The sequence below is a fragment of the Zychaea mexicana genome, assembly GCF_025766255.1.
Source record: "Zychaea mexicana strain RSA 1403 chromosome Unknown BDB00scaffold_44, whole genome shotgun sequence".
Classification (NCBI taxonomy): Eukaryota; Fungi; Mucoromycota; class Mucoromycetes; order Mucorales; family Lichtheimiaceae; genus Zychaea; species Zychaea mexicana.
The window spans coordinates 112,409-125,134 of NW_026516707.1; the positions used below are offsets into that span (position 1 = coordinate 112,409).

The 12,726-nt window shown below is 42.1% G+C and overlaps 5 protein-coding genes across 5 annotated transcripts; 4 read left to right on the forward strand and 1 right to left on the reverse strand.

The window, feature by feature from the left end:
• Window positions 1-432: 432 nt before the first annotated feature.
• BDB00DRAFT_826815 (TFIIH subunit Tfb4/p34) lies at window positions 433-2,103 on the forward strand. Its single transcript, XM_053123757.1, has 8 exons — window positions 433-499; window positions 579-762; window positions 841-1,052; window positions 1,130-1,260; window positions 1,323-1,448; window positions 1,519-1,654; window positions 1,732-1,768; window positions 1,846-2,103. Exons 1-8 carry the CDS (start codon window positions 475-477, stop codon window positions 1,967-1,969), a joined length of 975 nt encoding a protein of 324 aa, XP_052978972.1. The 5' UTR covers window positions 433-474; the 3' UTR covers window positions 1,970-2,103.
• A 38-nt stretch (window positions 2,104-2,141) lies between these two features.
• On the forward strand, window positions 2,142-3,060 carry BDB00DRAFT_421294 (dUTPase-like protein). Its single transcript, XM_053117320.1, has 4 exons — window positions 2,142-2,279; window positions 2,398-2,609; window positions 2,678-2,748; window positions 2,821-3,060. The coding sequence occupies exons 1-4, from the start codon at window positions 2,182-2,184 to the stop codon at window positions 2,875-2,877; spliced, it is 438 nt and encodes a 145-aa protein (XP_052978973.1). The 5' UTR covers window positions 2,142-2,181; the 3' UTR covers window positions 2,878-3,060.
• A 715-nt stretch (window positions 3,061-3,775) lies between these two features.
• On the forward strand, window positions 3,776-5,258 carry BDB00DRAFT_764950 (kinase-like domain-containing protein; the record flags this gene model as incomplete). Its single annotated transcript, XM_053119485.1, has 6 exons — window positions 3,776-3,908; window positions 4,034-4,144; window positions 4,282-4,430; window positions 4,510-4,744; window positions 4,818-4,988; window positions 5,062-5,258. The coding sequence occupies 6 exons, from the start codon at window positions 3,776-3,778 to the stop codon at window positions 5,256-5,258; spliced, it is 996 nt and encodes a 331-aa protein (XP_052978974.1).
• Window positions 5,259-5,476: 218 nt separating this feature from the next.
• Window positions 5,477-6,310, forward strand: BDB00DRAFT_421459 (uncharacterized protein). Its single transcript, XM_053117322.1, has 2 exons — window positions 5,477-6,030; window positions 6,101-6,310. Exons 1-2 carry the CDS (start codon window positions 5,742-5,744, stop codon window positions 6,241-6,243), a joined length of 432 nt encoding a protein of 143 aa, XP_052978975.1. The 5' UTR covers window positions 5,477-5,741; the 3' UTR covers window positions 6,244-6,310.
• Window positions 6,094-8,151, reverse strand: BDB00DRAFT_421308 (mitochondrial carrier domain-containing protein). Its single transcript, XM_053117321.1, has 7 exons — window positions 7,840-8,151; window positions 7,679-7,755; window positions 7,408-7,609; window positions 7,248-7,328; window positions 6,959-7,173; window positions 6,737-6,869; window positions 6,094-6,641 (listed from the first exon to the last, which is right to left on the reverse strand). Exons 1-7 carry the CDS (start codon window positions 7,988-7,990, stop codon window positions 6,493-6,495), a joined length of 1,008 nt encoding a protein of 335 aa, XP_052978976.1. The 5' UTR covers window positions 7,991-8,151; the 3' UTR covers window positions 6,094-6,492.
• Window positions 8,152-12,726: the final 4,575 nt, after the last annotated feature.

Here is a 12,726-nt window from a genome sequence, read left to right on the forward strand (position 1 = left end):
GCCCTTAATGTTGGATTTTGCACAAAGCTGTCAGCCTGCCAGTGTATAATCAAGTACGTTTAAATGTTGCCACGTTGTAAAATGTGCGACAAACATGATCTTTGTTTTATGAGACAGGATATTGCCACGTTGTAGCCAATGGCTCTGACAGCTCTACCAAAGATACTCATGACAGGGTGCTTGTGATGGTAGCATTTTTATGTCAAACCTGTCGATAAAAGCGACAGATATCGTAGCAATAAAGTTGACGATATTGTCATCCAGTAACATGATTATTAAGATGGTGAGATGTATGCTTTCACCCAGTGTCTAGCTTCTTACATTGTGAGTGCTGGTATATGCAAGCAAGATTACGCAAAATGCAACGGACTGCAATATCATTGGCTGGGAGCATTTCCAAAATAAGCAGACTTCTAGGTCAATTACCGCCGTTGACCGCACCTTTTACCTTTTATTCTTTAGGCGATCGCGGCAATGAAAGAGGTGCCCACTGCTGAAGGTGCTGCCATTAACTACTCTAACAATCATGCCAATAAAACAACATGAAGAAAAATATTAATACTCCAGTATAATCATAGATGATTCAAACCTACTTGTTATAATATTGGACACGAATCCATTTGTGTGGGCTGAATCAGCTAAGGCACAAACACCGCTTTCATTGGACGATGCGCTGCGGCAAGTTTTGATCTTTATCAACGCTCACTTGGCGCTCAAATACAATAATAAAGTAGTTGCGATTGCAAGTCATGTGGGCCATAGGTTCGTTTTTGAGATTTAAAAGTTTTCAGGTGCTGTTTTTGGCTTTATACACACGTATGGCTGATAATGCTATAATAGTAAATTTCTTTATCCCATATCAGACGACGAAGCCTCAAAACATCGCGTCAGCGGTCAACGTGACGCCAACATGTATCCGAATTTCCAGTTTGTCACTGATCAGATCGTCGCTAGCTTACAAGAGCTCTTGTCGGATACCGATGCATCTTTCTTGGATAAGGCTAGTGGCACTTCATCCTTGATTACTGGTGCATTTTCTATGGCACTTTGTTGTAAGTAAAGCCGGATGTCTTTTTCTGTTACATCTGTAGATCCTATTACTTGTGCCTAACAAAATCTGGAAAAAAAGACATCCACCGAGTGACGAAAAACGATGAGCTTGGACATATCAAGCCTCGAATCCTGATCCTGTCATTATCGCCAGATTCTGCAGCTCAGTATATTCCTTTGATGAATTGTATTTTCTCGGCACAAAAGGCTGTAAGTTGGGTTTCTGTTGCAATGAAGAAAAGGAGAGAAACTTATGAAAGATTATAATATAGGCGATCCCGGTGGATGTATGTAAGGTGTATGGTGAAGAAACAGCATTTTTACAGCAAGCAGCAAACATTACTGGTGGTATCTATGTCAAGGTTGAGGATGCACAGTCCTTACTACAGTACTTGATGGTAAGTGTTACAATGGGTAACAACTGTTGGGTAACAATGAAGTAATTAACAATTTGGGGGCATCGTACAGTTTGCATTTCTCCCCGAACGATACGCCCGTAAATTTCTCAATCTTCCAAACGAAGACCAAGTGGATTTCCGTGCAGCTTGTTTTTGTCATAAAAGGATTGTGGATATTGGCTATGTGTGTTCCGTATGCTTATCCAGTAAGTAGAGAGTATATTTGCGATCCTGCTAAGCAATGTAAATCAAGGCGTCTACTAACAATTGAAAAAAAAAATAGTTTTCTGCTCTTGGTCACCTGTCTGTTCGACTTGCAAGTAGGTTTGACTGGTTGATTTGTGGGTTATACCCATGTAAGGTTTTAAAGTGCTGATCAGAGTTCATTTTATGATAGGACTAAATTCGCTTTTCGACCCATGGTGCCGCCAAGTGGTCGTGGACGTCCGCTCCCTCCTCCTTCCAACAGAGGTTCACCGTCCTTATCCAACAGCAACAACCCTTCACCATCGCACGCATAATTTGTTTTCTCTCTCTCACACATCCTTTTGCATCATACCATTATTACAAAACTTCTGTTTCCTATAAAAAAAGTCATTATTGGCTATTGTCATAGCAAACACTCGTTTGGCGGCGACAGAAATTTAGAGCGTTTAACGCGCTTTTCGTGGTCGCGTTATTAAAATCGCGTTCCTGTTTTTTTTCAGTCCGTTTCCACACTCTTCAATAGATCATGACCGTCATGCCCCGCCTTTTAGTCAAGCGTCTTTCTGAAAATGCCAAGGTCCCTACACGTGGATCTGCTCTTGCTGCCGGCTACGATCTGTACAGGTACAAACACACTGTTTACCATTTAAAAAGTGGCGATCTAAGAAAGAAATAAAAAGTGTATATAAACGATCGTGGAGATCCAGTAGATTCTAATACTTTGTTCTTTCTCCTTTTCAAGTGCTGCCGACACTGTGATTCCTGCACAGGGAAAAGTGATTGTTCCTACTGACTTGTCGATTGCTGTACCTGAGGGCTGTTATGGTCGCGTGGCACCACGTTCGGGCTTGGCTGCCAAACACTTTTTGGACACAGGCGCAGGTGTGATTGACGCCGACTATCGTGGTCCTGTGGGTGTTGTTATGTTTAACTTTTCCAAGGTCGACTACAAAGGTATATTAACAATCCATACAATGAGCCAACATGATGGTTTTTTTTTCCAAAACTAAACACTACTCTAGTCAAGCAAGGTGATCGCGTTGCACAGCTCGTCTTGGAACGTATTTACACACCCGAGGTGGAGGAAGTTGAGGTAAAAAGAGTTATGCACGTCGGTATGTAATGTCATGTACGATTAACGCGCGTGTAACAACTTTTCTTGTAGGACCTGGACCAGACGGTCCGAGGAGCAGGTGGTTTCGGTTCAACTGGTCAGCAGTAACATTAGCAGCAGCAGCAGCAGCAGCACTTCATTCATTTTATATCTATTACCGACCCTTTTCATTTGTACATAGTCATCTCAGGGCAGAACGTGTCTCCTAATTAACACAAATATTGATAAGTAAACAAGCAAGAAAAGTAGAGCGGTAAAGAACAAAGAAAAAGGAAATCATGGATGATTCGTTAGGATGCCCACATTTTGTGGTGGTACACCAGCCTAACTCTAAAATGACCGCAACATGAACCATGGTCGAGCGGGGGATTGATATGCTGAACCAATAATCAATCACTCATGCGTTATTAGGACTTTGATCTTTCCATGAAAGACTTCTGCATTTGCTACGATACCCACTGTTACTGCTATTCGATGGGGCACCACACTACCACGACGGAGAGGGGTGGGGGCCTAAACCATCCCTCACCTCTTGTTCGCACTCCTGGGAACACTCGAACTCGCCTGCTGCATACAGACTTGTAGTAAGTAACCTTGACTGTGGTGCGCAAACAACAGAGACAACCCTCTGGCAAATGCGGCTATGGTGATTGCCTGTTGTTGCTGTGTGTTATGATGATGAGTGGTGCTGGTGTTGGTGCTGGTGGTGACGCCGATTTGAGCACACACACACACACCCTCACAACTGTTATTTTTTCTACTCCCTTTGGGCCATCTTTTTATTTATTTATTTTTTCCTTGGTACTTTGGAAAAAACAAACCCTTCTTCCCTTTTTCTTTTCTTTCTCTTCCTTTTATTAGCGTGTATTCGTTCACTGAGTAGGAAAAAAAGAGAAACCCCCTTTCTTTTCATTCCTATTGTTTTGTGCCCGCTTAGATTAAGCGCGCAATTCAATAAAACTTCCATATATACACATATATATATATACACATATACACACCCAGCATGACGGCAAATCATCCCCGTCACTCACAGCGGTCCAGTTCAACCGCTGTTACTTCATCCTCGAATGTCGTCGGTGTTCATTATCGAGTCGGTCGTAAGATTGGTGAAGGCAGCTTTGGCATTATTTATGAAGGTACACCACTTTTTACTTTTGCCCTCTCTCTCTCTTGTCCCTTTCCACAACACACCATGATATACTGTGGAACTTTCCGAACACTTATTTGTTCATTGACACGGAAAAACCATGTTCACGTTAAGGCACCAACCTCTTAAACAACCAACAAGTGGCTATCAAGTTTGAACCACGGAAATCAGATGCGCCTCAATTACGTGATGAATATCGAACATACAAGATACTTGCTGGGTTGAGTATGTTACATTATAGGGGCATATTCTTTTTGGAACGACAGTTTGCCGTCAGCCCGGAAGTGTCGGAACGAGTTACCCTGACTGACTGGCGAGCGTTTTTCACTGACTACCTTTTCTCTCTGTTTATACGTGCTTAGCCGGTATACCCACTGCATATTATTTCGGTCAAGAGGGTCTCCATAACATCCTAGTAATAGACATGCTAGGTCCCAGCTTAGAGGATCTATTCGATATGTGCAGTCGACGCTTCAGTGTAAAAACGGTGGCCATGCTCGCAAAACAGATGGTAAAAGAGAGAAAGATTAGGGCTATTGGATGGGATGGGCGAACGCAAGATAGCTAACGCTATAGGATGGCTCTGCTAGATTACACGCGTTCAAAGCATACATGAGAAGAATCTGATCTACAGGGACATCAAGCCAGACAATTTTCTGATTGGACGACCTGGCACCAAACACGCGAACACGATTTACATGATCGATTTTGGTATGGCAAAGCAGTACCGCGACCCAAAGACAAAGCAACACATTCCCTACCGTGAACGCAAGAGTCTGTCGGGCACAGCACGCTATATGAGTATAAATACCCATCTGGGAAGAGGTATGCACAAGAAACTCGGTTTGTATGTTTACTCTTGGTTCCAATATTGACACCTATACGGCTCTTGATTTAGAACAATCACGACGGGATGATCTCGAATCCCTGGGACATGTTTTCATGTATTTTTTACGGGGCGCCTTACCTTGGCAAGGATTAAAAGCAGCAACAAATAAACAAAAATACGAAAAGATTGGTGAAAAGAAGCAGTCCACAGCTGTCAAGGATCTGTGTGAAGGATACCCAGGTAAAGAAACACCACCCATTGTAAAAACGAAAAAAGAGCCTTCGATTGCTGATCCAAGCGGTTACTTTATTAGAGGAATTTGGAATGTACTTGCAGTACTCTCGGAAACTCGGCTTTGAAGAAACACCTGACTATGATTTCTTGCGTGATCTGTTCAACCGTGTTCTCAAGACAATAGGTGAAACTGACGACGGTGTATACGATTGGATGCTATTGAATAATGGCAAGGGATGGGAGGTAAGATCAATTTCACTGTGGAGAAATATCTGAGGATTCGCGCAAAAAAAAAAAAGTACGTATGTGGGCCATTTCTAATCTTTCGATTCTTTTTTCGTGACAGCATCGCTCGTCTTTACATCGCCATCAGTCAGAACGGCATGGTGCGGTGGCTGCACTAAACAATGTAGCAGGAGGGAATGCAGGATGGGCTAACGGTAAACGCGACTCTGGCCATCGCCATTCGAAGCAACGTATGAGCCATCATCACCACAGCAACGCATACCGATCGTCTCAGGGAATGATGATAAATGCCAATCAGCCCGTAACATATCAAAATGTTGATACCAACGCGTTGCATCATTCCGCTGCTGGTCGTGATGCCGAGTCTGTTCGTAAAGGCGGCTTCTGGTACAGTCTGTGTTCCATTGTCACATGCAATGCTTGCACTTAGTAGCAAACCTTTTCTTCTACTGCAAAAATATCCCATCTATCATTATGATTGAACAATAACCATCTAAAGGAACACACAGACACATGCGCCTCTTCTGTTATTTTCTTTTACCCATCTTAACCCATCCGGCCTCTTTTATTTTGACAAAAAAGAAACATATCCTCATTTTTTTAATTCTTTTCTTTGCCGTCTTCTATCCGTCCCTCACCTCTACTTCTTTAGCTTTTCCCCTCATCGAAATCCCCTTTCCCCCTTTTGTTCATATTTCATGTGAAATTAGAACGCTCCCGCTCACACTCTCAACTCACAATGTTCTATTTCTTTTCTCCTTCTTCAACATATCCTATTCTGTAAAGCAAAGCAAATTTACTTGTTAGTATTCTTTTCGAGTCGTGTCAAGTTGTTTTCATTTGCTTGAACATTATTTAACCATAGCTTATAGATCGTACTTTCGCTCTATTAACGACTTGTTATCGAGCGATGTGTGCAGATACACACATCTATCATAGTATGCGGTCCTATTATATACAGAAGACTCAAGGACATCCAATCGAAATGCAATTCATCGATTTAATGACAAGTTAAAACAGGTTTTTACTTGTTTATTTGATTATCCTTTTTTTTCTCTAGAGTATGAAAAGAACTTGCGTAAAGTGTGTTTAGATGCGAAATAATAAAAGAAAGAGCAAAAACAAGTGATATATAGTGAGTGGGGTTTCTTATGTGTAAATGCGAGTAAAAATTTTTAGCTGTGGTGTGAATTTAGTGGTGGTGGTGGTGGTGGTGTGGAGTTGGGTGTGTATGTAGAAAAAATATAACGTATGTACAAGTCTATTATAACGAGGAAGAGGAAGATGCAAAGGTAGCAGAATGTTGCTGTTGTTGGTTATCTCGACGTTCAGCAAAGAATCGCTTGCCAACTTCATAGCTCGAAATCATTATGGCACATGATGGTGCGACTTTGACCACGCGCGGAACAACACCTATTAGCATATACCCAATGTATATTAGCGAATGCGTGTGTAACCCAAAGATATATACATAGTCCAACCACGATATATGTAGAATGAAAATATACCTCGAAAGAAACCACGGTAACCTTCAGCAATCCGGGTTTTTCTGATGAGTCGCATAATCCGTGCGTCGTCACCAGAGTTAACTTGCCGTTGTGTTTTGATCACGTCGAAAGGTGTAGTAACTACGGCTGCAAACTATCCATGTACATCGTGTGCGTTGAGTAAAGCTTCTTTTCCATCCACCCCACATTACATCCGCCTCCATAAAAGAATGACATATTTACCATTCCAGAAGATGCACCCGCAATAAATGAGCTTTGAAAATTAGACAGGGTATCTTGGTTCGAGTTTTTGCTGCTCAAATACTGTTTGATCTGCTCATAACCCATCCAATACAAGCCAGAAAATGGCACATCACGAAGCATTGTTGGCAATAAACCTCGCCATAAAGAAACCATGCCCTCTCGTTGTACCATTTGCATAATTCCACGCCATACAGCTATTGAAAATCCATACAAACAAATCAGCCTTCTCATATATCCCAACTTTTTGGCCAATATTTTTATTCATTACCTGGAAATCCGTCTGCTCCTTCTACGGCCTGCATGCGAGTTCTGAATAATTCGATTGGTGAAATGACCGCAGCAGCAACAGCTAATATGATAATTAAAAAGAACAATGAGAAAATTTCGCCCGTCAAACTCACCACCCACTTGTGCTTAGCGAAACTTACTTCTTGCTACACCTCCAGCCCATAATGGCGAGTAGTCATGTACTGCTGTGTTTCCGAACCGTGATTGTCGAATATGATCGCGAATATAATCGTACCCAACAAAATAAATCACAGTCGAAGGGATCGCCATGACTAATCCTGCAGACAGACCCCGAAATAACGCAAGTGGGCCTTCAATACGCATAATCTTGACCAGTCCGTCCTAAAGTTGTTCCCTCCACTCTATTAGAATATGTTGGTAAAGAGTATATGATGTGTGCTTTATACTTACAGTTGTACCGTTCAAATGTCGGTAACCTGTTGCTTCTTGGCTTTGTAATCTCGTCTTGACCACGTCCAAAGGAGTCACTGGAATAAATATAAATAGTTGTAAGTGAGAGTCGAGCTTTTTTGCAGTTTCCAGTGCCTTCTCCTTTCAGAAAAAATCCATACTGAGTGTAGACGTGACAAGGGCGCCAGCACACGCCGAAAACATTCGCTCAGTCGACGATGCTTGGTTTAAGGTTCCACGCCGGATCTTGACCTGCTCATGTTGAAACGGTGGGGAATTCTCAATGATCTCCAGTTCCGAAGTGTCTGTCATGATACTCTTTTCTTTTTTCTTCGTCAGGTAGTGGTTTTTATACACGTCAACAACGTCTTTCTCCTTTGAGTGAAAATAGACAGAAAAAAGAAATTAAAAAAAGGAAGAATAGAAAAAAATCGAGAATTTTGTGCTGTAATGGAAAAGTCGGGATTCGGGAAAGATGTGATCATCAAGAAAGGATTCCCTTGATTTCTTTGGCTCAGATTTATGCTTATCGTACCTATACCATATATACTACAATCCGCAGTGTGTTGGGCAGCGGGCATTGTACAGTACCGTATCAGATAAACACTTGGATAATATTGATTGACAATCTCTAATTTCGTAAATTATATCATATGAAACAAAGAAAAAAGAAGCTGATATGATCATGTCAACTAGAACAATCTTGAGCAAAAGGATCAATGCGCGGCTTCTCGGTGGTGTAAAATGGTGGTGCTGTCTGGTAGTAAGGTGTGCTGACAAGCTCCAGCAACATATCCTAACCTTAAGAAACCGGTAAATGTTACACTCTGTAATAGAAAATCTTTATCAAAAACATCATGTAAATACAGCCAGAACTTCTTTTCTGTAGCCATTCAAATTACCTGCTGATAATTGCATGCAGTTGATTTCTTACTAATAAGAATTATATTATACTCACCAGCTGGATAGGTGCAGTTCTAGCAATTAATCTGAAGTCGTTTACCATTGGAAAAGAATGAGCAATGAGATAATGTCGTCAATGTTGTATTTTACTCTACCAAGTGAAAGTACAGAGATAGTAGTCCCTGTTAGATATGTCAGTGGAGCACTAATTAGTTTGTGAGCGATATGTATGCAACATGGATTTTAGAAATTTGAGAATAGGGATACTGTGCGTCTTGATGATACTGCACAGGCCTAGGATATATTCAAAATTGAAACATCAAGCAGCTGTGTATTTGTAAGGCTTTTTATTCAATGCGTTGGTTACGTTGATCGTTCACTTCTTACTCCGTGAAGTTTTAGTGCTATTACTCAATCATCTTCCATCAGTGATATACAACACTACGATACAACCGCCATCAAAGATAAACAACTTCTTCTTATTGGCTGGGTGTCTGGTTTTTTCCCTAATACTGGTGAGCGATTATGCTTCTTTGATAAACTTCAACTTTTTTGCTTTTGTTTGCTTTGCTCCATGAGCAATGGCCAGTGTCACATCTTATTACATATAACCAAAAGGAGAAGAGCCAAATGCATCAAGCTTGAGTATGTGTCATACATAACACACCATTGCTCCCTTAAAGCTCTAAGAAACCAAATTTTCGTACTATATCTGAGCTCTGTACTATCGAAGCCTCTGGTTTTGGTATGTAATATTACATCAGCATATTAAAAGTGGAATTGTAACTTCCAGTATTGTATGGATGCCTCCAATATCACAGCTACTAAAGATAAGGGTGTGTCAGCGACTGACAAAGTCGTGGTAGATACAGTACCAAACAGGAAGGTCGTTACAATATCTGAGAGACGTTATTCTAGAAGTTATTGGAAAGTGCATCTTATACCAAAGTGCCGAGTGATTGAGAAAAGTTACTTCATGACATTATCTTTATTTTTAAAAGTTAGCTGAAAAATCCAAAAAAGGAAACTCTCATCCATGTAAATTCACAGACAGAAAAAGAGAAAGTAATTACTTACGCAAAGCATTCCCAAATTCATGGGGACCTCGGCCGCACTTTTTATCCGTGGGCTCGGGGAAATTGTAGATGAAGCAGGACTTACGCCCGGAGGCTGCCTGAGTAAAAAAACAGCCGTTCGCGTGAAACGATGCAACATCCAAAGATGGGTCGAGACAGAGGCTACTAGGAACTGCGAGAGAAAAGCAAAGGGGGAGGAGAAGGGGAGAAGGATAAACTATATAAAGAACGCAATAGACGCTTTTAACGACTTCCTGGGTCAGAGCAAGGGGAAGGGGAGGGGGGGATAAATTATACAAAGAACGCAAAGATGAAGATGAGGCTTTTAAGGACTTCCTCAGGTCCAAGTCAAAGCAAAAAGCACACGCCACCGTCCAGATGGATGGATAGATCTTGACCACTGCCGATGGACTACTTGACAGGTCGGCTTCTAGGATCGGGATGACAGTGGAGCATCAATCTTGACTAGCATGGAGTTGTCTGTGCACTATCGCCATTCCGAGAAACAAAAGAGATGAACAGTTAATGGGAAACTGTTAAACCACACACATACAAGATTCTATCGTGCTATGCTTACCCATACTTCTACAGACACAGGAGAGCCGAGCACACGGCCAGAGCAGAGCAGAGAATCACAGCCAAGACAGAAACACTTCTTCTAGCTGGAAAAAGAAAAGATCATTAGAGGGCTGCACCCACTGTGCTATCTTTACTTTTTACACGGCATTACCATCCTCCTCCATCCCAAGCTGACTTACATTTGTTTTGTCTTTTACAGCAAAGTTATAGACAGAGAGAGATGGGGTCTAAGCCAATCCAAGTCCAAACAGATCACCGCAGAGCCATCCTCTATTAGAAAAAAGAAAACATCTATGAGCAGCTGCATACACTTTTTGACATGTCACGGCAGACATCTTCCTGGTTCTTCAAACACGCAAAGACAAACACAAGCACAGCGATACTTACTATTATGACATCCTTGGCTTGGAGGAAGAGAGCCTTGAGTTAGAGAGAGGAAAAGCAAGAAGGGGATGACCAATTCTGAAAAAAGAATAAGAGAAGAAAGGGGAGGAGAGAAAGAAAACTTTTTTGAGAGACTGCCATATTGCATACGTCATGGTCAGGAGCCCTTTCCCGTCACGCTGCTGTACACACTGCACACCTTTGACGCGTCATCCCCAACACCCATGTCATCCTACTCACCTACCAATGTTCAAGTTCCCTTTTGCTTATACTTACTATCTGTTACTTGTCTGCTGGACACGATTAACCCAACCAGCATAAGGCGGAACCTGAAGTAGAGAAAGATCAAGAGCAGGCTGTTCTAAATATGCAACTATTCCTGACACGTCATGGCATCAACACCTCCAACAGACACTCGACTTCTCTCCAACTCATCCTCACATTTCATTCCCTACCGTACTTACAGTTGTTGCTTATGTTTAAGGGTGGGATGCAAACAACAAACCGAGCCAACCATTTCAAAAAGTCAGAATCCTATAGTAGTAGCAGAGAAGAAAGGAGGATAACATTAGCGACTGTATGCTGTACACACACTTCTTTAGACACGTCGAAATTCATATCTTCTTTCGTATATCACATTCACATGCAAAACCTCTAAGTACACTTCACACTTTTCATATTGTACTTACTCTTGCATCTGCGCTTTGAGTGGAGAAGGACCAGGTTTAGACGAAAGAAAGTCTGTGTCAAAAAAGAAAGAAAGTGAGATAAACGGATCTTAAGAAATCGCTGTATACTCACAACCGGTTGCATACACTCTTCTCACTCACCACCATAAACATACACTCTCCGATCCTCTAATCCGTTCCAATGACACTCACATTGAATAGCTTTGGTTTAGAAAAGTTGACGAAGAGGAAGAAGAGCGGCATGATTGCTGCGGCTGCGCAGTTATATAGTAGTAACGAACACACATGCTACGCGGCATTTGAGCCAGTTCAATCTATCCAATCATATTACTCTCTAACGTTTACGATGCGCCAAGGTGTGTGGCTCCTCCAGATCAGAAATTTATTCTACATGAATGTATGACGATGTGAGTAGACGGGTATCGCATTGAGGAAAGACTCGAGGGGATAACCGTCCTTAACACGATATGAAGTTCACCTCAAATCCTTCATCATCTGAGAAGTGCCATCGCTTTAAACACGCTGAATACAAGTATCATCGTATTCAATACTGTATGTATACAGGAGTATCCAAAATCTCATGAAACATGACGATCCAGCGCTTGCCGATGTTCCGTTTGATAAGAAATCATGGTCTTTGGTGTTGCCTTTCGCCAGGTATACAACATTGTAACCTCTCTTCTACTTTGCATCCTTTTACTATCGAGCGGTAGTACTTACATCAAAGTATCTGCATCAAACCTGTTGATAGGTCCTTCCTATGATATCATACCAAATGCATCGCGCTCGCAAATCGTACAGCAGTATCTAAATCGTTCATTTATTTGGCCCAGTGTCACCGTCCACCGCCTTGAAACCAACATGCGCGTCCAACAACCTGCCAACACCAATGACACAAACGAGCATGGCCAGTTTATGCAATATTTACTTTGCATCGGTGATGGTGCTGAGCTGTCGGTGCCAATCACTGATGACAGAGTCCGGCTACCAGATCGGATGCTCATGCCACATTACAACACGTACGAGCTTATAGAAGCCATTTACGGCGACCTGAACGCGCCACGCGCGGATCTTGATCACCTCATCAGTCGCTCCATCTTGACTCCCAAGATTGTCTATGTTACAGCAATTGATAATTTGGTACTCGACCATTTCCCAGGCACTGTTCACGAATTCCAGAGCGCAGATACCGTGGATGATCCTGAAGAGCAAATAACGTACCCACCAGAGCTGCTCAATTCCATGAATCCATCCGACCTCCCTCCGCATTTGCTAAAACTCAAAGTCGGTTGCCGAGTCATGCTTTTGAGAAACTTGCACACCCAAAGTGGTCTCTGCAATGGGACACGGCTGATTGTACGCTCTTTTCAAAGATATGTACTTGAAGCTGAAATAGCCACTGGACCTCATGCTGGCA

Coding starts and splice junctions, on each gene's coding strand:
- BDB00DRAFT_421308 (XM_053117321.1), bottom strand. CDS start 7,990: ATGACAGACACTTCGGAACTGGAGATCATTGAGAATTCCCCACCGTTT. Junction 7,329..7,407: donor GGCTGGAGGTGTAGCAAGAA/GTAAGTTTCGCT, acceptor TTATCATATTAG/CTGTTGCTGCTGCGGTCATT. Junction 6,870..6,958: donor CGGGTGCATCTTCTGGAATG/GTAAATATGTCA, acceptor GTACATGGATAG/TTTGCAGCCGTAGTTACTAC.
- BDB00DRAFT_421459 (XM_053117322.1), top strand. CDS start 5,742: ATGCGCCTCTTCTGTTATTTTCTTTTACCCATCTTAACCCATCCGGCC. Junction 6,031..6,100: donor AAAGCAAAGCAAATTTACTT/GTTAGTATTCTT, acceptor CATAGCTTATAG/ATCGTACTTTCGCTCTATTA.
- BDB00DRAFT_826815 (XM_053123757.1), top strand. CDS start 475: ATGAAAGAGGTGCCCACTGCTGAAG. Junction 763..840: donor GCAAGTCATGTGGGCCATAG/GTTCGTTTTTGA, acceptor ATGCTATAATAG/TAAATTTCTTTATCCCATAT. Junction 1,655..1,731: donor GTGTTCCGTATGCTTATCCA/GTAAGTAGAGAG, acceptor AAAAAAAAATAG/TTTTCTGCTCTTGGTCACCT.
- BDB00DRAFT_421294 (XM_053117320.1), top strand. CDS start 2,182: ATGACCGTCATGCCCCGCCTTTTAGTCAAGCGTCTTTCTGAAAATGCC. Junction 2,280..2,397: donor GCCGGCTACGATCTGTACAG/GTACAAACACAC, acceptor CTCCTTTTCAAG/TGCTGCCGACACTGTGATTC. Junction 2,749..2,820: donor CCGAGGTGGAGGAAGTTGAG/GTAAAAAGAGTT, acceptor CTTTTCTTGTAG/GACCTGGACCAGACGGTCCG.